General features: G+C 45.0%; 2 protein-coding genes and 1 long non-coding RNA gene across 3 annotated transcripts; 2 read left to right on the top strand and 1 right to left on the bottom strand.

Annotated features, from left to right (window-relative positions):
- Positions 1-4: 4 nt before the first annotated feature.
- On the bottom strand, positions 5-14,213 carry mms19 (MMS19 homolog, cytosolic iron-sulfur assembly component). Its single transcript, XM_035612899.2, has 31 exons — positions 14,058-14,213; positions 12,386-12,434; positions 12,038-12,138; positions 11,665-11,750; positions 11,397-11,471; positions 11,047-11,116; positions 10,630-10,758; positions 10,473-10,534; positions 9,517-9,603; positions 9,323-9,397; positions 8,894-8,971; positions 8,068-8,206; positions 6,836-6,990; positions 6,617-6,695; positions 6,340-6,465; positions 6,168-6,249; positions 5,828-5,925; positions 5,343-5,504; positions 5,098-5,253; positions 4,884-4,983; positions 4,406-4,508; positions 3,721-3,798; positions 3,460-3,586; positions 3,242-3,348; positions 2,841-2,897; positions 2,496-2,682; positions 2,286-2,368; positions 2,030-2,194; positions 1,869-1,928; positions 1,321-1,421; positions 5-1,165 (listed from the first exon to the last, which is right to left on the bottom strand). The coding sequence occupies exons 1-31, from the start codon at positions 14,146-14,148 to the stop codon at positions 1,135-1,137; spliced, it is 3,099 nt and encodes a 1,032-aa protein (XP_035468792.2). The 5' UTR covers positions 14,149-14,213; the 3' UTR covers positions 5-1,134.
- Positions 4,840-6,186, top strand: LOC118287588. Its single transcript, XR_004785687.2, has 3 exons — positions 4,840-5,000; positions 5,105-5,537; positions 5,809-6,186. It is a non-coding gene; the product is annotated as an uncharacterized LOC118287588 (long non-coding RNA).
- Positions 14,214-14,732: 519 nt separating the features above from the next.
- Positions 14,733-22,927, top strand: ubtd1b (ubiquitin domain containing 1b). Its single transcript, XM_047327613.1, has 4 exons — positions 14,733-15,455; positions 21,026-21,253; positions 21,452-21,609; positions 22,387-22,927. Exons 1-4 carry the CDS (start codon positions 15,374-15,376, stop codon positions 22,636-22,638), a joined length of 720 nt encoding a protein of 239 aa, XP_047183569.1. The 5' UTR covers positions 14,733-15,373; the 3' UTR covers positions 22,639-22,927.
- Positions 22,928-23,298: the final 371 nt, after the last annotated feature.

Here is a 23,298-nt window from a genome sequence, read left to right as displayed (position 1 = left end):
CTTCTTGTGTGACACATCACAAAGAAAACCTTTAATGACATCTTAAGTTAGACATTTAAATAGCTTCTTATTTCCTTGGCATAAGTTTAAGCGAGGTCCAAAACCTCACAGAAATGATGTGACACGAGGCAGATGTTGGACAAAATGTTCACATAACGTACAATCTAAAGTGATCAATGAACATTAGAATGAACCTTGACATTTCAGCCAGTTGGTGGAGACTCGATACACGAGGAAGTGTTTTGATTCTCGTCACCCTGCAACAACCGGAGGACAATTCGCACAACCGCATTTCCCTTGGTCTTTACGACTCCACCCAGCTGGTGAAACACAGGGACATGCATCAAACACACCGATGATGCTCAGCTACACATTGGTCAAAAAGATAAGATAAGAGAGTTGGTAATTTCCTTCTGGGCTAAGTGCTGCACTCGTTTGGCTCCAAAAACTCTAAAAAATGCTCATAAAGTTTCATTAAAAAGAAAGTGATAAACCTCACCACCACAGCTCAGGAGAACATCAGCTGTAGTCTCTGAGCACTGCAGAGACTGTTCACTTCCTCTCTTCATACAGGGGTCGACCCATACAAAGTGCATCCAAAGGGAGCCATTTTAAATTGATAGCTTACATAGATTTCATTTTCTTACTATTTCTACTCAAGTTTGATTCGATTTTCAAAAACTCTCGCAAAAAGAAGTCTAATGGTAATGATTAATAATTAATAATTATTATCATCAAGTTAATTAGCATATAAAACTTTAGTTATTTGTCAAGACATACTGAGGGTTGTTTTTGCAGTTGATCTGAGACAGAGTGAGAGAAAACTTTGAGAACTTTATACACATCCAAAATGTCTCGGCACAAATCCATGGGACAACTTCTGCGATGTGCAGAGAGAGACGACAACGCAGGTGAGGAGTGATACATATTGATATATGTATATTGATATTAATAATCTGATAATTTTTCATTCTTGTAACTTAAAAGAAGAGGATGCTGTCGGTCCACATTCTCGTACTTGTGCGTTCGTGAAGATAAAGGCAGTGGCGACAAAAGCATTTCAGTAAAACAAAAAAGGGAAAGATGATGGAGAGAGGGACTGTCTTGTGGAGGTCGTTGTGTTGAGGTGTAAAATCACCTTCCCCCAGGACTTCCCACCAGGAACCTAGGATAATAATAAGACGGGGTGAAGTGTAGGACTTTTAACAAAGTTACAGTATTGTAGTAATAATATAGTTTAGGGTTAGGGTGAGCAGATATGACATTGAGTGGTTTGAGATTTGCGTTGGACTCGAGCACAGTGTGTCTGCTGGTTCTTACCACTCTCCTCGGGCTTGGACCGCCTCGCTCCTCACCAGCCTCTTCCTGTCGTCCAGTGGTCGGGCCAGAGCTCGCAGCACCCGGGCCCGAAATGGCAAGATCTGAAACAAACGTTCAAAGACATCAAATTAAAATTATTCCTGTGAACTTAAATATCTCTAAGTGAGTGAGTGAGTGGTGGGGCGGAGCCGGCAGAGCAGCTGAGGAAGTCTTATCTGGACTCAGCGAATGACAAATGACAAATATGAATGAATAATATGTAATCTACACAACCAGAGGTTTCAGGTTCTTCTTCAGTCCAGACAATAAATAACCTCTTCCTCACTGTATTAAAAAAGACATAACCCAAATAACCTAATTGAAGAACCCACTCCACATTTATTGCATAAGAAGTGGACAGTAATTATGGGCCGGAACATTTTGCGAATACAACCCGTTTCTCCGCCTACAGCAGACATGACGGAGACGCTGACAGACCTCCTGCAGCTCCGTGGAGACGGGTCTAGCTATGCGAGACTATCGACGTGTAAAAGAGTTTGTAGTTTTACCTCATGTTCGGGGAAGCGGGAAATGGCATGGATGCAGCGCATCGAGGCGATCTTTACGCTCTGCGGGACACAAACAACAGATTGTCAGGGACTCCGGTTCATTAGCATATTAACGTGTTTTCATGTCAGTTTATATGTGAGCAGTATGAGATGTCACTAACCATTGTGGGACTAGAGGTGAGGGCCAGCAGCCTGCTGACCAAGGCCTCCAGCTGCTGTATGAGAGCTGGTGGTGGGTCGACGAGGACGGGCTCCAGGCAGGACAGGGTGGACAGCTGGACGCCCTGGTCAGGACATGACAAGGCCTCCAGCAGCAGTGACAGGAGCTGGACGGTGACAAAAAACATTAATGTGGTTCACTTTCCAAAGGCCAAGAACCAATCAAGAAAGAACCGATTCAGTTTCCTGTTCACTCACCGCTGGTAGTTCGGTGATCTGGACCTGCTTCGGCAGTTTGTTGACTATGTTGGACAGAGCCTTCAGGTAGTTGGACTTCTTCTCTGGAGAGGAGACAAAGTGATGAGGGAAGTTATTCAAATGTGATTGAACTGAGACAAAAACAAACAAACAGCATATTCAACCAATTTCGAACAGACAATCTCCTCAGCGGTGCTGTCTGTCTTGTACCTTGCGGCGCGGCATTGAAGCCCTGGACCAGCTTCGCAGAGTTCTCACTAAAGAAGCGCTGGCGATACATGATGCGAACGTCGGCGTGGCAACCGCGGTTGAGGACGTCGGAGGAGTCGCTCATCAGCAGCGAGAAGCCGTCCGCCGCCGCCGCACCCAGGTCGGTGTCATCGAGCAGAGAGAAGAGCTTCAAGGAATAAACAGTGTGCATTTAAAAAACAAACTGATGACTGTGTCTTTGAATCACAGGTGTGAAGCTGTCCATCGACAGAATAAAAGTTAATTAATCATCACAAAACACTAGGTCTCATCAGTGATTGGATGGATGCTACAGACAGCATTTACCTTGTCAGTCAGTGCTGTGGACAGAGGGTGGTATCGGAGAAGCAAAGCCTTGGACACCTGGAGACAAAACAAACAGCTCTGCATTTGCTGCCACATATACCACAATACACTATAAAACAAATTTATTACTTATATAAAAAGCTGATGGTTAAATAGGTCGAATTCAATTAGTATTTTCACATACACCAATCAGCAACAGCATTTAAACTACCTGACTAAAATTGTGTCGCCCCCCCTCATTTTATCACGAAAATCTATGATATTCCCTTAATTATTTTAATGTTGTGGCGGATTGGTGTGTATCTGACACAAACATATGACATGAATTTATAAAAAATTTTAAAAAGTAGAAATCTATGAGGAATAACAACGCAAAGAATTAAAAACAGTGCAACTCTTACCCAGATCATGAGGGTGAGAGCCTGAGTGCGTACAGGTGAAGATGAAGAGTCCAGCTCTCTGCAAACTCTCTTCATCATCGTCTGAACGAGGCTGTCCAGAGAATCACCTGAAGAAAAGAAAAACAAAACAAAACACAAACTTCTTAATAGGTGGCACGACGCGCTCTCTGTTCTGTCACAAAAAAACGTGACGGGAGTCTGAAGTGACCAGCTCTCACCCTGCGGTCGCTTGTTGACCAGCCCGGAGAAGCACTTAGCGGCGGAGTTGTACGACAGCGGATGGCTGCAGGTGCAGCTCAGCTCCTCCAGCTGTGACATCAGCTGGTCGATCTGGGGCACCTCCACCTAGACGACGACGACGATGACGACGACGCACACGCACGCACACCCACACACACACACACAGACAGACTGCAGCTTCAGAAATTTCTGCTTCTCAGTAAAAAGGCAGAATTCGTTTTTTTCGAAGCGAGACTCACACTGCGAGGTAGCGAGCACACGCAGCCCATGAGCAGACAGACCATCTGAGACCGGCTCCACGAGTCCCCCTGCTGCTTCTGGGGAAACATGACAGGCATGGCGCTCGCATGAAAAAATGCTGCAAATCCTCAGATAATCAACACCTAAATAAAGGCAGGGTTTTCTCCACATTTATTAGACTCATGCATTGTGTGTTGTCTGTCGCCCTGAGCGAGTGTTCTCAATTTCGTCTACAGTGACTTAATCAGCCTGAAAAGTCCAGTCCAGTTTGACCTGCAGTAGTCTCTGAAGGTTGCTGTAACATGTTCTACTGCTGCAGAGGAAATAAACTCATGACGAGTGTAAACGTCTCCGAACGTCTTAACTGCTTAAACAAACCAGGGGGGGGAAAATAGGCTAAAAGCCAAAAATTACAGCTGCTACCGATGATGAGCTCAAAAAGAAAAAATGTTGAATGCTAAAATAATAGTGTGAGAGGAAGGGAGAGTGAGGGAGGTAACAATTCTGAAATACAGTTTCAAATCTAATGGTAATGTCTTCAATGACTCAGATAGATGTTTCAATCTAAATGTACAATAATGAGAACTTTTTTGTCAGAGCTAAATACAGAGAGGCGATATTCAAAAGAAAAGCCAAATGACACAAAAACACACTTGCGTACACAGATCCCCCGCACATACCGACCTTGAGCAGCTGGATCTGCGAGGGGAAGGAGTTGTCGGGCAAAAAGGAGACGTCGTCGTCCAAGAAGAGAGAGACGGCCCTCGACGCCGTCTGCCCTGCCAACCTGACGACGGGAAACGCCCCAGAGAGGAGACAACGGAGAGAACTCATGAAAGAGAATTGCAAACGCAAGAAAAAAGCCAGGAACGGACGGGAAACTATGGTGAGTACAGGTTTTCACCAAGTTCTTAAGGTGTGTGAAGTGGTTTTTACGAGCAATAGAGAAAATGTGCTAGTGTTATTGTGCTATGTGATATTACGACTGAACAGAGCAGATTGACGTAGTCTTGATGTGTGTTGGTCTGAATCATCATCATCTCAATCAGTTATCATTCTGATACTGTGGAGATTTGGAGTTTAACGTTAGCAAGGTAACGCCAATGTTGGTGAAAAAGAAAAAAACCCAAAGCAGACTGAACAGCGGGGACACTGTACTGACATTGGCTGCAGCCTGGCGCAGGAAGTACTGATGACAGAGACCACGGCAGACAGGACCACCTCCTCCACCAGAGGACTACGACGACCAGAGGACCCCTCACCTGCCAAACATGAACCAGTGGGTTAATTAAACTTAAGACCAGGAGCTGTGTATTGATTTTTGGGACTGGGGATGAAGGGTTCTGGTGAAATCCGCTCAGGACCTGCTTTCTTACCCTGCAGTGCAGCTTGGAGCGCCAGCGAAATCAGGCGGGGGATGACGACTTCGTGGAAGCACCGGCCCATCTCCTCCGTGTCCTGGACCTGCTCCGCTATCCTCCGGAGGCTGTGACACGCCGACACCACCTCCTCCACGGAGAAAGCCGCGCTTCCTGAAAACAACAAGGCATTTCTGTGTCATTCATGTAAAGTTTAATTTTTGGTCCTGTCTAAATTTCTTGAGTCTCTTGGGACAAATGACCTGCGTGCACCGAGCCGAGGACCTCCAGGAGGACAGGTGTGCTCTCCCGGACAACGCCGGGTCTGGTGGACACCGCGGCCAGAGCAGACAAACACCGCTGACGCATTGCATGATGGGAAGGCTGCCCAGACGCTGCTCTGTTGTCACCTTCATCCATGGGCTCTGAGCAGAGGAGAGAGGAGAGGAGAGGAAGAGGTTGGTCGGGTATTTTGTTTTGGACTAAAATTACTGATGTCAAAGTTTCTATTACGAAAAACACTAACTGGGAGGGGTTCATCAATTATGTTGCTTTTAATATTTGGTACTGATTTTTATCTATTTGAAGATATTTCGAATTTATTTGTCAATTAGCGTCAAAATGATTTAAATTCTAAATACACAGATCACAGTACATCTGAGTCCAAAAAGCCTAAAAATACTATTATATACGTTGTATAAAACAAATACAGATGTCTTATTTCTTTAGGAAAAGGCTTTTCACTCACCAGAAAACATCTCCTTCTTCAGTCTTGGGATCAGTTTGGTGATAAAGACAGTTGGGTGCAGCTCTGCTAACGCTCCGGCACAATCGACCACAGCAAGACTGGAGACACAGAGGGATGAAATTTAATGTTTGGTTCAACTGAAACTTCAGGATTCAGATTTTCTAAAAAAAAGTAGATAGAAAGCTAACACCAATTGTTCTATTTTAGTTGGTTGTAGCTGTTAAGCTATACTGTATGTTGGTATCCAACATGAAAAAAAAAAGTGTGGTTTTGTGTGTGTATGTGTGTTTAACGAGATAACGGAATTGAATGGATGACAGAGAAGAGGAAGAGAGCTGACCTGACTCTGTCATCCTCCTCCGTCAGCAGCAGTCTGGTCAGGTGATCGACAGCCAACTCAACGTCAGAGTCTAGCAGCAGACCTGGGACACAGAGCCTTTGTGATGTTTGCTGAATTTTGGACAAAAACTGGATCTGTAAAGGGTGAATGTGGGATATGTGTCGTATCTCACCTGTCTGCTGTGCCAGTGAGGTGAGCATGGAGGTGGCCGTGATCTGCAGACTGGCGTTGGTCTCGGACAGGGCTGAAAACACCATGCCGCACAGGGACTGACGAAAGGCTGAGAACACACTCTCTTCTAATGCGGAGGGGACGAAAAGCACAAAGATGAGTGAAAACCTTTTTCTGTCTTTAGCCTCCATGGTCATGAGCGCACGGAAGCTCGACAGTCACTGTATTTTTAAACGAGGGTGGGTAAGACAAACTATCTATGATATGTTTTAACTCACCGTTCTCTGACGACTGGCTGGTCTTCACCGACTGGATGAATCGCAGCACCACCTCCAGTAGTGTCCGTCTGTGGGAACACTGCTCATGGAGGAACAAGTCATGTTTTTCTTGTTTATTATAAAGCTGCTGGTTAGTGCAACAATAAAAATGGTTGTCAAACATTAACTTGCTCTTATTTAACTAAATAAACATCTGGATGTTTAGTTTTATTTACTTGCCTGTGTTCTGCTGCTGTACTGCTCGATGAGCGAGGGCATGACGGCAGCCGTCGTGGCGTGGCTCGCCCTGCTGGATGCGCTGCATGCGGCCTGCAGCAGCTTGGCACTAGGCCACACAAGCTTCAGGTCCGGCTCACACAGATGATGTTTGCAGTCTGGAACAACATCACACACACACAGACACACACACACTCATTTAGACAAGAGGACACTGGACTCCTACTACACTTGAGATACTGAGGAGTCAGTTTAGCTGCTTTAAGGCATGCACTGAAGCCCGGATATTTTTTCCTGAACTTCTCCAGAAAAAGGCTATATGTGAGAATGCAAATGTCCGCATAATGATGCTCCAGACATTTTCCTGTCAGCCCCCACGAAAGATGATCGTAATAAGTCCATGTGAGCCCATGTGAGAATACAGGAGGTCTTCAATCTCCTGTTGCTCTAGATTTTTTTTCTTGCTAAGCTGAAGAGTTGTGTCTGTATTATTAAAGATGTACTAGTATAGAGGGTTTCTCTGCTATGAAAAAATAATTTTAAAAAAATTCTTGATTCTGTGTACCCTGTACCCTGACTAGAACAAGCTGTCTGAGTGGATTTCTGGATTCTGACTAACTGGATGGTTTGGAGTAACGTTTAGTCACCAGACATCTCTGATGGATCTGTTTGTTTGACCTTCTAAAATATGTCAGTAGGAAACTTTAGATGAAGACAGCGACAGTCAGGTTTAACTTAAGAGCTACAACTTGATGGGTACTAACCCTCATTTGAAATATCAACACTGATATTGACCTTTATAATTCAACCAAACCCAAGGGTCTGTATCATAATTACAGTCAATTAATACTCATCATGTGAGGGGTATATTTTGTACAGTAGACTGTTAACTGTGAAAGTGAGTTTCCTGCCCAGCTACTCAAGCAGCACTGCACTGGAGGAAAACCACACACCACCAGATATGACATATTTACTTTAACAGTGCTGCTGTGCTGTTACTCTGATGGCATTGATGCTATTTAGTTTTTTCTTTTACAAGTCTTTCCCTTTTTTTATGTTGATTAAATAAAACGGACCTCTGTATCGATTTCCCCTGTGTCTTTATTTTGTTAATTTCTTACTTTATTTTTGACACGTTTAATTCCCCTCTATGGTTGATTTGTCCAACCTGTATAATTGTGCATGTGTTGTTTTCAATGAAGAATCTGCACATCGGTTAAAATTCAGCATTTCACCTTTGAGAACGAGGTCCAGGAAGGTGCTGAGGGAGTCTTCAGAGTCAGAGTTGAGGACAGAGCGAGACAGACAGGAAGTGAGTGCGGTCACAGCAGCGAGGCCTGCAGACTCAATCCTCTCACTGGATGTCTGGAACACCTGCAATGAAACAATGAGGGTGAACGTTAGTTTCAGATTCTGTAAGACATGATTATAGCAGCAGTTTGTTTACTCTGGTTTGGATGGTTAAATAGTTTATTCTGTTATATAACGGTAATTGATTTGTTAGATTTCACTTATGACTTCACTGCCTGCAGCAGCAGGATCCTCAGAACACAAGTAAAGCCTGATGAAATGATCTGCAGCGTTGGTCCACACGTCAAATTGTTTGACTTGGCTTTCAAAAGGTACAAGAAACTGCATTTGTTCCTTTCATCCCATAAACGTTTGTGCCCCGGGTTCCTTTCCCGTAGTTGGTCGCAATTATATTCTCACTCCTGATTAATCGTCCATCCGTTCTTTGTTTTACTTTTTCAGGCACTTGCTGCCATAATTTGCCACCTCCTGTGTTTTGATGCCAAAGAATACAAAATAATGGAATAAAAACTGCGGAGATAGAGTAAACGGATCAAAAGTTGGTTGATGTGAACGCACCCATAAAGATGCTTCTTGTTGTTAAGGGACGGAGGAGGTGAATAGACATTTTACACTTACAGAATGCAAAAACTCAAAATAGATACTTGATGTTTAGATGTCCCAACTGAGATGTCCCAAATTACACATGACATTGGTATACTAGTCACCGCAATCAATCTTCGTTCAGATATACACTTGTTTCAGACCAACCTCTCTGCGCAGTGATGTCCACAGTCCCTCAAGGAATTCTGCCAGGTCCTTATGTTCATATTGTGACACACAGGCCGTCTGGCAAATACAAATTGTTTAGTAATAAGCAGCCAGGTTAAACTTTTCTAGAATCTTATACTCTCAACAAGATGTTTCATCTTCTAAATCTTCTTCCAACCAGTAAAATCCCTGCCTCAAATTCATTATACATGTGTTCACTGTGTACACTGTCTCTGCTTTTAGCTTCTTAGCCCATTCCCTGTTGATGTAATGGGTGACTATTCTGCATAGCATTCATATCAACCTCTTACAGCAGGGAATATGAGATGGGGGGAATTCGGAGCTAAACATTTCCATCTCCTACCCATCAGGAAAGTGTTATGATGAGAGGAACAGAGGATTTTTTTAGAAATGTGTCAGGAGTCTCACCAGAGTCTGCAGCGAGTCCAGCTTCGCACTCTGAACGTCTGAGTCCAGCTTCTCGATGATGAGCGGCAACAGAAACTGCAATGATGCATTGACGAAACACAACATAAACACAGTTTAACATTTGTCAGCAGACTCTTCTGAGGCCAAACAATTTCCACTGTACCAAAAGGCAAAAATATTGATGTTCCTACTACCTCAGCAAATTTCGGTGTCCCGGTGAGTACGGCCCTCAGCGTCTCAATGAGTTCCTCTTTGGTGATGCCGTGGGGGTCATTGGGAGGCTGGCGTGGATGGGTGATGGTTATGGGGAGATGAGGATAAAGCAACATAATCAGAAAACCACGAACACACGTATATATATATATATATATCTTTTATTTTTTTTTCTTCTCAGAAGTCACCAGAAAGAGGCTCTGCAGTTACGCACGGTGTCTGTCGTGGTTTGTTGTACTCTTATGTAAGTCAAACTGGATACTCAGGTTATACGAATATAACAAGTCCAGCAATAGATTCAGTATTCAGTCATCTGTTCATGCAAATTTCAAAATAATCTGTTTTTTAAGCTTTATTAATATGAGATGAGTGGTAGTTCATTCTAAAAGCAGGTTACTAGTCCCAGAGATGAGGTTGTATATTTCAAAGCTCCCAAAGTCATTTTATTAAGTTTTGGCATGAATGTAACGTTACATTGCATAATACTGCTTCATATATTTTTACATGTTCACAAAGAGAGAATAATATTTAAGGAAGCTGAGTGTATCGGGAAAAATTGGTGTAAATGGTAAATTTTTGCAGTTTTTTATTTGGGTTTAGACTGTTAAGACAAGATGGATTTAAACTTGTTTAAAACGGACAGATTTTGATGTGGTAATAGAACGTTGCGGTCGTAACACAACACAAAAAAAACCCACATTATATCAGCAGCACTGTGGCAGTGTGCAGGTTTGCTCCAGAGAGTCAACAAAGGATCGCAGAGATGTGAGCCTTTGTGACGTGGAGAACGGGACATGTGTGTGAGCAGATGAGGGAAGAAGCGGCTGCGTTATTGTTTTCTACAGGGTTCGTCTGAGGTTGCAGGGAGTCGGTGATGACATGTCTGTCTGCTCTCATCAGTTCTCAGGCCACGGCGGCTGAGTAAACAGGGACTTACAGGGGAGAAGTCGATGGGGAAATAGCAGGACGTAACTTCAAACAGCTCCTCTGTGAATTTACCTGAGACAGCAAACAGAAAATGAATGGGAGGCCAAACGGATGCATGCCCAATTAGCAACAGAATTCAAAAAGAGAGATGCTGGACATGCTCTCACCTAAATCGTAACCTCGATGGACGATGTTCTTTGCGATCTGGAAGGCGAGCAAGAGGTTGCGAGGATCCCTCTCGCCATCCATTGACTGAACAAAGCCAAACACAAAGTCTGCACCCAGACCCTTCAGCTCTGTGGATCAATCAAATGAGAAGAACTTGATTCAGTTTTGTTCAATAGCTGACAAGAATACAGCCTGGACACATCATTTTTGAAGAGTGGTGACATAGTTCCGACAAAGGGAAAGGCGGCTAAGTTGGAGGAATCGCATCACCAGAAATACAGCTTCTTTAAAAACCTGTGGAAATTGTAAGGAAGTTGTGTGTAAAGCGGCAACTGTGTTCAGGATCAGTTAAACTAGCATGAAAACTAACATGCTAACTAACCAGATGAATAACCTGCTTATCACGTGTCTCTTACCAGCCTCTCTGGTCTCCATGAGGTTGATGAGCATGTTGTAGACGCACGATCTTTCCACCAGCATCAGAGACTAGAGGTTAAAAAAAATTTTTTTTACCCACAATGTACTATATTTAAGAACAATTTAGATTAGTGAAGTTTACCCACAATGCATAACTAATATTAGAGGAAGTGCTTTGCAGACACCGGAGGAAATAAGACAGACATCGTCACACCCCCGAAAACGTGTGGTGAGATCTTGCGGGGATGTGCAGTTCATATTCACAAAACACACAAGGCCTCAACACTGTAACAGACGTTTTAAAATAAAAAACTGCTCACAGCAACTCAAACAGAATGTCGAATCTCACCTGTACATGAACATCCTGGAACAAAGACCTCAGCATGGACACAGCTGAGCCGGGAGGCAACGCCGCACATTTTGTCTGGAAAAAACAACACAAACGCACAATGTGCATATTGGTCTCCGCCGTGACATCTGGAACTTCTAAAACGAGTTTAAGGCCGCCTTTCCAGAGCCGAAACTAACTTGCAAACTTAGCAGTCAATTAATCAAAGGCAGGATGTTCTTAGATGTTTATGTCAATGAAAATCTATGGCGGACGGAGAGGCACTCACCAGAGCCCTGAGCCCCTGCAAGACAGACGGCGTGATGACGTAATGGTCCTTAAGACGGTTTTCATAGAAAGCAATCAGCACTTCCACTGTGGAAAAGAGGGAGACATGCTGCCCAATTATCTACATGGATATTCACTGACTATGAAATGACAATTTTTGGGGTTTTTTTCCCCACTATGTCAAGTGCAGTACAGGAAGAGACATATGTGTGAGTTTTGCATCTAAATACCATGTTTAAAAATGTAAACATGACACATTTCATTCTGAGGATTTGCAAATACTCTTATAAAGATGGGGTTAGGGTAAAGATGAAAGAGTAAAGACAGAAGACAGAAAGATAGATGAAAACAAAAGGGATGGAAGAGATGAGCACCTTCTCTCTCTGTAAGATTTCCATAGCACTCGTGCAAAACCTCAGACAGCAGCTGGACTCCCCTGGCTCGAGTGTGAGGCTGAGAGCTCGTCAAACTCAGTCTACGATGGAGATTAAAAAAAAAGGGTAGAAGGAGAGGGAAATTAAATATCTGTAAAGACTGTAATATCAAATCATCGTTTTGACACAATTAAGCGCAACTACTACTTAACCCATAATAGAACTACGTTTGAGCCATAGAAAGACTTAAGAAAGACTGAGAAAAAAGACACCACAGCTCAGTCAAGCTAACTGTTGACGCTCTTGTTCCGGGGCTGTGGTGTTACAGAGAGGAGGTTGACTGCTCACCCCAGTGCCTCCACCAGCTGCAGCACTGTGAACTGTCCATTTCTGACACCTGAAAACAGAGACAGGTTTTAGTGAGTTGTCATAAACACCCATATCACAACACACACACACACACACACACACACACACACACACACACACACACACACACATCACAACACACACACACACACACACACACACACACACACAAACACAGACAGAGACACACACACACACACAGACAGAGACAGAGACACACACACACACACACACACACACACACACACACACACACAGACACAGACAGACACACACACACAGACAGAGACACACAGACAGACACACAGAGACACAGACAGAGACAGACTGAGAGACACAGACAGAGACAGACTGAGAGACACAGACAGACAGACTGACACACAGAAAGACTGACAGAGACAGACTGACAGAGACACACACAGACAGACTCACAGAGACAGACTGACAGAGACAGACTGACAGACTCACAGAGACAGACTGACAGACAGGCTGACAGAGACAGACAGACAGGCTGACAGAGACAGACAGGCAGACTGACAGAGACAGACAGACAGACTGACTGACACACAGACTGACAGAGACAGACTGACAGAGACACACACAGACAGACTGACAGACAGACTGACAGAGACAGACTGACAGAAACACACACAGACAGACTGACAGAGACAGACAGACAGACACAGACACACACAGACAGACTGACAGACAGACAGACAGACTGACACACAGAGACAGACTGACAGAGACACACACAGACAGACTGACAGAGACAGACAGACAGACACAGACACAGACACACACAGACAGACTGACAGACAGACAGACAGACTGACACACAGAGACAGACTGACAGAGACAGACTGACAGAAACACACACAGACAGACTGACAGAGACAGACAGACAGACACAGACACACACAGACAGACTGACAGACAGACAGACAGACTGACACACAGAGACAGACTGACAGAGACACACACAGACAGACTGACAGAGACACACACAGACAGACTGACAGAGACACACACAGACAGACTGACTGACAGACAGACAGACAGACACACAGACAGACTGACAGAGACACACACAGACAGACTGACAGACAGACAGACAGACAGACAGACAGACACACAGACAGACTGACAGACAGACAGACAGACTGACAGAGACAGACAGACAGACACAGACACACACAGGAGACCGACCCTTGCAACACGTGAGGAATTAGTGAGCTATCTCAGGTTGTAACCTACAGATTGACCGTCGGCTAGTCGGTTGGGGTTCAAGGGAACAGAGTTCACTGACAGGATGCTCCGAAGGTGAGACAAACAAAGCTGCTAGCACGCGGTCAGACCTAACTCAACGGACTATCATTCAAAAAGTCACAGTACCGGCGGAATGACGGAGTGCAATAAAAAACACTCGGGGACAAGTGACAAAGTGAGAACACTTGTGCCATAACGTGTATTGTTTTTCGTGTGTGTGTCTGTCATGAGGTCAGAACACCACACAGGATGTTGTGGCGATAAGTTAGCTAGTCGAGCATCATGTCGTGTTGGAAGCGGCAGCTCAGCGGCGTCAGCGACGGTCGTTTCACGACGAGGCGCTGGAGTTCAATTAAACAGAGACGTATTGAGACTGTTTTACCTGCAGCGGTGTCTTTGGCCTTGCTGTCCTGTAGTCCCGAGACGAATTCCTCCACCAGAGACAGCAGCAAGGCACCATCCGCAGCCATCATGCCCCCGAGCCTCCGCAGAAACCGCGCATGCGCGAAAACTTCGGGGTAAAACGCAAAAACTGGGAGCCTTTTTTTTTTTTTTGGACAATGTTTTATTAAATGGGAACATTCACCAACAGTGTGTTGTCAATTTGGAGACGTGTGGTTGGTGTGTACGTTGGTCGAAAGTTCGCCGTTCGCCGAATGTTGAAATGAAAACCACAACATTGAGTTTACGGCGCTGCCTTCAGGTGCTGTCAAAATTCCAAAACACACTTCAACGAATAGCCGGAGTCTATGTGATGTCTATGTAAATGCATATTTAACAACATTGGAAATAAGACCACACCGTTATATTTCATAAAAAATGCAGAAAAGATAAACAAAGTAACGGAATATAACAGTCCTCCGTCAGTGTTAAAATTCTTTGCAGCGTCCTCCATTCATAGTTGCCTTTCGTCCTGACGTAAGGGAACCCAACACCTTGCATGCGTGCTTACGCGCAAGCGTAAGAAAAGAAAGAAAAAAAGTTCGGTGTCGCTAGCTCCGCCGCTAGTCACCTTTGATCGGCAGAGAGGGAAGTAGTGTTTGGGGGGGGGGGATTTAAAGACGGAGACCCGGGGGCTACGTCAAAGAACTGAAGTGGTAGACATGAGTGACTGCCGGGAACTGTAACTACCCGCCACGTCTGGGGGTGGGGGGGGGCGACTCTCCGTGCGGGGAAATGGTCAGGGGTGCGCGGAAGTTTGTGTTTGGTGATGTTGTGGTAGCTAGCTGGCTGGCCCTGTTAGCTTGTTAGCGAGGGAGGTGCGCGCTGCGCGCACTGCTGGACATCAATATTTACAACTAACCCAACTCAACAGGCAAGTTAGACAACAGACTAACTGGTTATTTAGAAAAGTAAGATTTTTAAAAAGTTCGGTGGAAATCGCGCTCGGCTGGTAGCTTGCCTGCCAAACTTGGAACGTTAGTGCGGGCCACGAGCTTTAAATCACGCACGCTGACACACGGAGAGAAAGAAAACCGCACATCCAGTCACGATCCCGCAGGTACAGCCGCAGCAACGGCGCGGATCGGACATCCACGCGACCTCGCCTTTTCCGTCTTTTACGAATGACAAGATCGGGCTCCCGAGTCCGGACCCCTCGACCCGTCCTCCCCATCGGACCCAGTTCACAGTCTTCGTCCGCGATGGGCCCCCTGCTCGGCTGGTGAGACGCGTGGAAATCGACCCGAAGTCTTAATTATGGGAGGGTGCGTGGGGAGATACTGGGAAGGCTGGGAGGACACACAGAGCCGCGGCTCGTCCAGGAACGGTGGACGAGGAGGTAAGACGACTGTGTGTGTGTGTGTTGCTTCAGTGACTCGTATTCGTTTGTTAACACTCTTGCTACAACAGTGCATGTACATTTTATTCCTAACTGGTGGAATTGCAGAATCATTTTGATATCTATTTCCAATTCAGTGTTGACCCCAACTGTGACAAAAGTGGGCTTACAATTTGACATCCGACAACTTTCCATTGTTTACAGGGGGCCTGCACTACGAAGCATTTGCGGTAACTTCAGGTTTAACTCGGGGTTTTCCGTCCTACTAGGCTGGTTCTCTACCAATCGGGTTTAATCACCATGGTAACTTATTCCGAACGGTTTACCTTTTCCGTTGCAGATTAAGTTTGAGATAAGAAATCAAAGCCTGTCGCCGAGTCCAACGACTGACCAATCAAATCACTGGAAAAACCAGAGTTATCGTTCTACGGGATCTCGACAGGGACAAAAGAGTTTAGGGTAACGTGACCGCCCACTTGCGTGGTATGTGCGGTTCCGGAAGTGAATTTGCCATTCACTCACTACGAAATTGACATTTCATAAAATCCTCGAATAAAACGTTGGAGCCTGCACATAAGCCGCGAGGTGAATCATTGCCATGAAACATTTTATTCAGAGCAAAACCATTGCAAATGCCTTTCCGACAACTTCCAACCAATCAAAGACGTCAATGTTACACTTCAGGATTGTGGGTAGTGTAGTACTTCTCAATGATATCGCGTATTAGGCTTCTACCGGTTGGATATACCATTGTTTCACAGCCGAATTGCTCGTGGTGACTCGACCTTGGATGGTTACCACATCATGGCTAATAATCAAAATGTTGATTCAGAATATGAATGGGATTCTCACTTCCGTAGGCTGTAGAGCTCTTGCTGTTCCAGACTTTTCATGCGTCCACTCTGGTTTTAAAATCGTTTCTAATAAACAGTGGTAGAGTTTATCACTCTAAATAAATGTATGATTCGCATTCCGCTTCTGCATTCACAATGCACTGCATATATTATCACAGAAAAGTGCATATCAGCATGTTTGGACTAATGTGTATACAAAAGGTTTAGCTTGTGAGTTGATAAGATAGTGATTGTATTTTACCTTTTACAAACACTGGGGCGCCTGCTGTAATAATTTGCACAACTGCAAATAAAGGTTGACTGGCACCATTTTGCATTTTTGATTGGCAAGTCAGACAGCTGGAGACGCTTTCCTGAACAAAACCCATGTTTAGACCAGTGTTTTTATCTCCCTCACTGCAAAAGTCTGTTGCTCTTTCTTGGGAAAGAGGTTCCTTTCTTGTATTAACAGTGCACAGAACAAGGATGTAACTCCCTTGTGCTATTTTAAGGTGAGCACACAGGCAAACTGTGGCTTCCCCACACCTGGTCCTCACATTGATTATAGTCAAATTCACCTCTGCTACACCGTCACACAGCTGATACCTTATTGTACAAGGCCAGCAATTTTCTCACCCCCACGATATCATGCCTCCACTCTTAATCCCACAACAGTAAAGCCTCTCGTGTCTTGTGTCAACTGCTATCTGTGGTGGCAATGTGGTAGGCGTGTGTGCACCATACTTCAGTGTATTGAAGGACCCAAGCAGAATGTAATGGTTACCGCAAAGCAGAGTGGGTTACATCGATTCCCGAGGTTGCCGATTATTCACGCCAGGGACCCGAGTTCACGTCCATTATCTTCCCGGAAGATAACATTCATCCAAAGATAAACACTGGCGAACTGCCACATTTTGTTCTTCTGAACTTGTCTTTGATAGTGACACATGGAATTTGGAATTGCTGCGTCAACACTTAGCAAGAGTAAATGTTATATTTACAACCAGACTAAACTGAATGACGCAGGCGCCGAATTGGCAGACGGTCTGAATTTCTGCATGGTTCCGACAACAATATCAATGATATTTGGACCGATCTTCGATGACAGATGGTCTGACACATGAACACGTTTCCTGCTTGTTGGCTGATTTGAAGGCTTTGAACCTCGCAGGTTTATGAATGTTGTTATTATAAACTCACTTTGGACGGGAGAAGACCAACAGCCTCCTTCCACGGTGTAGTGAAATCTCTGCCTATGTTTGTTGATGCAGCAGTTAACCATAAATGTTATTTTACACGAAAGTAAAATGGTGAAAAGTTGATGATTTGTCAATATGAGATTTATTTGAATTCCAGCATATCCTGTGCCATTCAGTTTCCATCATAGTGATTGTGTAGGATTCTCCTAGTGTCTGTTTTTCATTTGGATGCAGGTTCTGACCCCTTCATTTCTAAGTGACGCAAAGCTTGGTATTTAGTCTTTATCCAGCAGGAATTGTCTCCAATTTACATCAGCAAGACAAGATGTTTTCAAGATGGATTTAAGCTTTGTATCAGAGAACAAAGGAGACATTTTTTGACCCCTACCACTTAGATGTGTCCTAGATGAGCATCTGATGTAGATTTCTCAAGCAGAATGTGTTCGTTAAAACATTTTTTCTCTTTTTGATACTTGCCAAAGTGGCTGAACTGATTATTTAAAGTTAAAGTTGTCACTGCTGAGATTCTCCGGGTTCTGGCGGGGGCCCGTGGCTACATCCCACAGCCTGATTGCTATCAACAGACACTTCCTCCTAGGCCAGGCTCTGATCATGTCACATCATGTCTACGCTGCGTCACTGACTGGCTCCTCTAACATGACTCTACTCTGCTTGACACACCCTCACACAGGCAGACGTGTGAGAGGAAGACGTCAAATACAATAGAAGACAAATGTAGCATCTCACTTTTCACAGTATGGATTTCTAAGTTTCAGCCCTGAGCTCTGGGATATGTGTTTGATTGTAAGGTATAAGGTTTTGTCCCTGCGTCTTGTCCCCTGTGCTAACCTTTAGGCTGAAATAAACTCTGGTAGAACAAGGTTGAACGACACGTCCAAACGGTTAAGATAAATACTCTTGTAGACCAGGAACTTCCCTGAAGGTCGTCAGAGAAGCGGGTCATAATAGAGAGATTATGAAGCGGTGGTTGTTGACATTAAAGATGGACTGTGGAACTTTAGACATTTACATTCAAGCCTTTGCCAAACAAGTACAACACACACACACACACACACACACACACACACAAACTGAACTGAAGCCTCAAAGCATAGTTACTGACATGTTATGTAGAAATATACATTTAGAATAGAGGGGAGTCTGTCTGTGGACTCTGGAACCTGCAGTTTTCATTTGCGATGAGGACATGGTCAAAGTACGGAGGCCGACTTTATCTGTAGTCGCAGAAAGACCAATGTATGGTTTTTGGCGATAAGACGACCAGCCCACAAGGATGACGCCGCTTAAGGTGTCCAGAGGCAATACAGTCACGTATAGATTTGGTCTTTGTCCGTTTGAAGAGTGCGAGTCCCGTCTATCCTCCCCGGTGCGCCGGTGCATGTTCACTGATGTCTGCTGTTAAGGAGGAACACGGGAAACACCCCGCTTTCATTATTTGCCTCATGTCAGGGGAATGTTCTGTGAGAGGCCGGTAAAACGTCCTTTACAGGCTGACACACAGCACTTTAAAACCTTACATATGATCCCGATACCTTGTTTATGACGCGTCTAATTAACACTCATGAATACAACACCGCTTCACCGTAGCCTCGTCTTGTGGCGCCTGCTCGTGTGTCTTTTGTTTTTCGGTGTGCTGCAGTTAGGTTTGATAAAACAGGGGATTTCACCGAATCACTTCCATTGTGTCACTACCCAGTTTTCATTAACATCATCCACTCATTTCCATGAAACATTCGATTTTTTGGCAGGTTTTAAATCCAGAATTTTCTCTTGTAGAGAATTTACCTCACCTTTTTACCATCTGCAAGAAACCGCAGGAGGGCACCCTCAAAATACAGTGACAGTAGAAACCATACAAATCTAAAAATGTAATTCAAAGTCGTACTGTGCTTGTGCTAACTGTGTCAGCGTGTCGGCTCTTTAGAGAATATCCTCTGTAGATATCAAAAAGCGTGTCAGTAAGAGATAAACAGTGTGGGTCCCCCCGTCAGCCTACCCACAAAACTCTATAGGTGGAACCACAGGGTCGCTATTCACTAACAATACAGCAGTGTAATAATTTGGGATAGCTGGGATAATATACAAATATTGCCAGCTTGTCTGTGTTCGATGTGGACCCACATTAGGACATGTCTTCATATCTGGGAATGTGGACCAAACTGTGATGGATGTTGCTCTTCAGAACCGATCACAACCCTCCTACTTGAGCGATAGTGAGGAGAAGCCCCTCTGCCTCCGTGGGGATTCACTTTGCGCCGAGTGCTTATCCTACACCTCCCCTCGTCCTCCAAACAATTCCTCCTGAGCCGCCGGCACTATAAATAATTTGTTTAAAAGAAAGGCAACCTTTTGGATGCGCGTTGTCTCTTCGTACTCGTCTCCATTTTCCACCGCTCCACTCCTCGGCGGCCGGTGTCTCGGCCTCTCCGGCATTTGTAAACAAGCACAGACCTGGACTTGAATTTAGAGGGTGACTGAAACTGCTTTTTGACAGCATAAACTGAAGTGGCTGACAGTCGGCACCCATGTCCTATTATTGCACAGAACTACATCACATCTTATTCTGTTTAAGACATAACTTGTATGATAAATCATTAAGAGATGCATCATTGGCAGGTAACCATATCTGGCATAACTGCTTGTGAAGAGATCACTTTCATGGTGCTAACATATTGTGTGTGTGTGTGTATGTGTGTGTGTGTGTGTGTGTGTGTGTGTGTGTGTGTGTGTGTGTGTGTGTGTGTGTGTGTGTGTGTGTGTGTGTGTGTGTGTGTGTGTGTGTGTGCGTGTGCGTGTTAGTGTGTGACCCTCTGGCCTGGCCTCCACTTAAATAAGTGCTCTCCTGGCCATTGTGTTAATACTGAATGGTGGGAACACAGGTAAGGTTACATAGATAGATATAGGCCACACATGCTTCATGCATATTGCAAACTCTGAATGACCTCCTAATTTTAGATTCGGATGACATGGTGGGGTGGGGCGGGGCGTTCTCCGTCTCTGGTGTCAGCTAGCACTTCTCTCCGCTGGCAGATGAAAGCACAGGATATGAATTTATGTGGAAACACCGCACTGCTCACTAATTTATCTGTGGTGTGCATTTCCACATTTCAGATTCACTCTGATCATTCCTCTTCATCCTTTTGCAGCTTTCTAAGAGTAAGAAGATAGGAATTGTACATGTAGAGAACAAATAAAACCAAACTAAATACCAGTGGAGCACATACCTTCGCAGAGAGTCCCCCTTAAATTCCCTCATATCAGTCCCCTAAATATGGCCATTGTCATCAAGATCGATAAATTATACCCTGGTACATGGATGATGTAAATAAATCTCGCAATGTTAAAGAAATTGATAAAATAATTAAATACCTGCATCAACCCCTTTGTCCAGTTCTGCGGCAAAATGTAATGGTTTCTTTCTTGGTCCCCTATGCATTCAGGATGTTTGTTCCACCTTGGGGTGTCATCATAGACCTTCTTTTTTACTCTCTACCTGTAACAATCTTTTCCGTTGCAGGACGCAATGAGCCCCTAAAGAAAGACCGTCCCAAGTGGAAGAGCGACTACCCAATGACGGAGGGCCAGCTGCGGAGCAAGCGGGACGAGTTCTGGGACACGGCGCCAGCCTTCGAGGGGCGCAAAGAGATCTGGGACGCCCTGAAAGCCGCCGCCGTGGCACTGGAGTGCAACGACCACGAGCTGGCCCAGGCTATAGTGGACGGAGCCAGTATCACACTGCCGCACGGTGGGAACAGAAAAAACGCAGTACAAAAAAACACTATAGGTCACACTCATGTCTCGGAAAGTCGGTTAAATACACGATTCACTGAAAATACCGGGTGGATCCAGCTTATAACAGTACATATTCGCATGCGCAGAACATTTATTTATGTATTCTTTGACAGTACTGAAAATACTTTCCCCCCCCAATTCCCTTCTCCAGGAACTCTCGCAGAGTGTTACGATGAACTCGGGAACCGCTACCAGCTGCCCGTCTACTGCCTGGCTCCACCTGTGAACCTCATCTCAGAACGCAGCGATGAGGACCCCAGCGACAGCCCAGAGCCCCTTGTAGCACCCAAAAAGGAATTCCAGCTCAAGGTACCATAACAAGCGCCTAACACCTAATGCCCTTTTCACACCGGACGAAAAACATTCCTATCTGCATTTTGTCTTCAGTGTGAATGGTTACAATCGGCCTTTATTCCCAGGTCGAACGTCTCTGCCTTTGAAACGGGTATTTGTTGGCGGCAACACCTTAGTTTTATACATGGTCTATGGGCTCCACACACAGCACAGCTAGGCTAACGATGCTTGTGTGTGCTGTGCTCTGGGAGTGTGTGCAGCCCTAAAATAAATGTCATAAAAACACACATTTACTGTAAGTGTCTCACACGGAGGCAGCTCCATGGGTTCCAGCTAGCAGATGAGACGCAACAGATCCAATCTCCCGCTCTACATGGCAGCCCTAACACAAAGTTGTCTACTGGTAATGTTCCTGCGTATTTACCTTCATATTTGTGCTAAGTTTGGTGTAAAAGGGTTTAAATACATTTTGGACGTACGGAGCAGCTTAACACTCATCCAATGATTCCCCCTGCCAAAATGTTTCGGATGTTTCAATGCAAAGAAATAACATCTAATGTTCACCCAGAATTCCTAGAGCCCTAGTCACATGTAACTTATTTTAAAATTGATACAAGCCACTTTGTAAACAGTCTGAAATTCTGACACACTTTTTCTCAGTGCAGATGGAACAAAAAGGGAAAACAACAAACATGGAGTATTTTCTCATCTCAAAACAAAACCGGGCAGTGTTGCACCAAGTGTTTTGGGGTTTTACTTTTGAAAGACACATTTCCCCCGTGTCCCCCGTAGGTCCGACTGTCCACAGGTAAGGACCTGCGCCTCAGCGCCAGCATGGCTGACACCATAGGGCAGCTGAAGAAGCAGCTGCAGGCCCAGGAGGACATTGACGCCACCCACCAGCGCTGGTTCTTTTCTGGCAAGCTGCTCACAGACAAGACACGGCTGCAGGACACCAAGATCCAGAAGGACTTTGTCATTCAGGTCATCGTCAACCCGCAGGCCCTCCAGGCCCCCAAGCCGTCACCCACGTCGTCTGAATGACTGAGAACAGAGAGGATGCAGTGAGTGGCAGACGCTAACAGACCGTAGGTGCCTCCGAATGCTGGATTGAGATAAAAGTGAACTGCGGAGGTACGTACAAAACTACATGAGGGAGAAACTCTTTAAGTGCTGCTTTCTTTTATCTATCACGTGTCATTGTATTCTTTTTTGTTGGGGGGGGGGTATGTTTTGTTGTTCTTCAAGCGAATCCAGTCACTACAATAACTGTGGAGATTCTCTTCTTGTCACTTTGAACCCTTTCACATTAAAGCTGAACTTGTGCTAATGAGCAGCCCCTTTTCGAGCGTGTGTAAACTGTGCACACCTCTCGCCTGCACATGCAAAGACTCTGCCACTGCCTCCTTTGTCTGCACTCACGGTAACTAAGTGCCAATGGGAGAAGCGCAGTGTCGTCCGTGTTGGTTCTGAAGCACATTCTCCGACGTGGAGGGACGCCCGTGGACTCGCGAGCTGCGGCCCTCTACTCCTCCACACACATGCAGGAGGGGAAGGCAGAGAGCGAGTCTTCCTCGTTTCTCTTACGGAGGAAATAATGTAATCCGAGCTTTTTTTGCACATTTGAAGATTATTACTAGACTTTTGTGGTAGTTTGTGTGCCTTCTTACACGATGGAACAAAAAGGGGTCAATGTCCTGAGAG

The sequence above is a fragment of the Scophthalmus maximus genome, chromosome 16 (genome assembly GCF_022379125.1).
Source record: "Scophthalmus maximus strain ysfricsl-2021 chromosome 16, ASM2237912v1, whole genome shotgun sequence".
Classification (NCBI taxonomy): Eukaryota; Metazoa; Chordata; class Actinopteri; order Pleuronectiformes; family Scophthalmidae; genus Scophthalmus; species Scophthalmus maximus.
Note: the sequence above shows the minus strand (reverse complement) of the source record. Positions and strands in the feature narration are given on the sequence as shown.

Excerpts from the sequence above, each read along its gene's own strand:
- mms19 (XM_035612899.2), bottom strand. The coding sequence starts at position 14,148 with ATGATGGCTGCGGATGGTGCCTTGCTGCTGTCTCTGGTGGAGGAATTC. Across the intron at positions 9,398-9,516 it reads GGACACCGAAATTTGCTGAG|TTTCTGTTGCCGCTCATCAT; the intron begins GTAGTAGGAACA and ends GCATCATTGCAG. Across the intron at positions 6,466-6,616 it reads CAGCCAGTCGTCAGAGAACG|AAGAGAGTGTGTTCTCAGCC; the intron begins GTGAGTTAAAAC and ends CCTCCGCATTAG.
- ubtd1b (XM_047327613.1), top strand. The coding sequence starts at position 15,374 with ATGGGAGGGTGCGTGGGGAGATACTGGGAAGGCTGGGAGGACACACAG. Across the intron at positions 21,254-21,451 it reads CAGTATCACACTGCCGCACG|GAACTCTCGCAGAGTGTTAC; the intron begins GTGGGAACAGAA and ends TCCCTTCTCCAG. Across the intron at positions 21,610-22,386 it reads AAAAGGAATTCCAGCTCAAG|GTCCGACTGTCCACAGGTAA; the intron begins GTACCATAACAA and ends TGTCCCCCGTAG.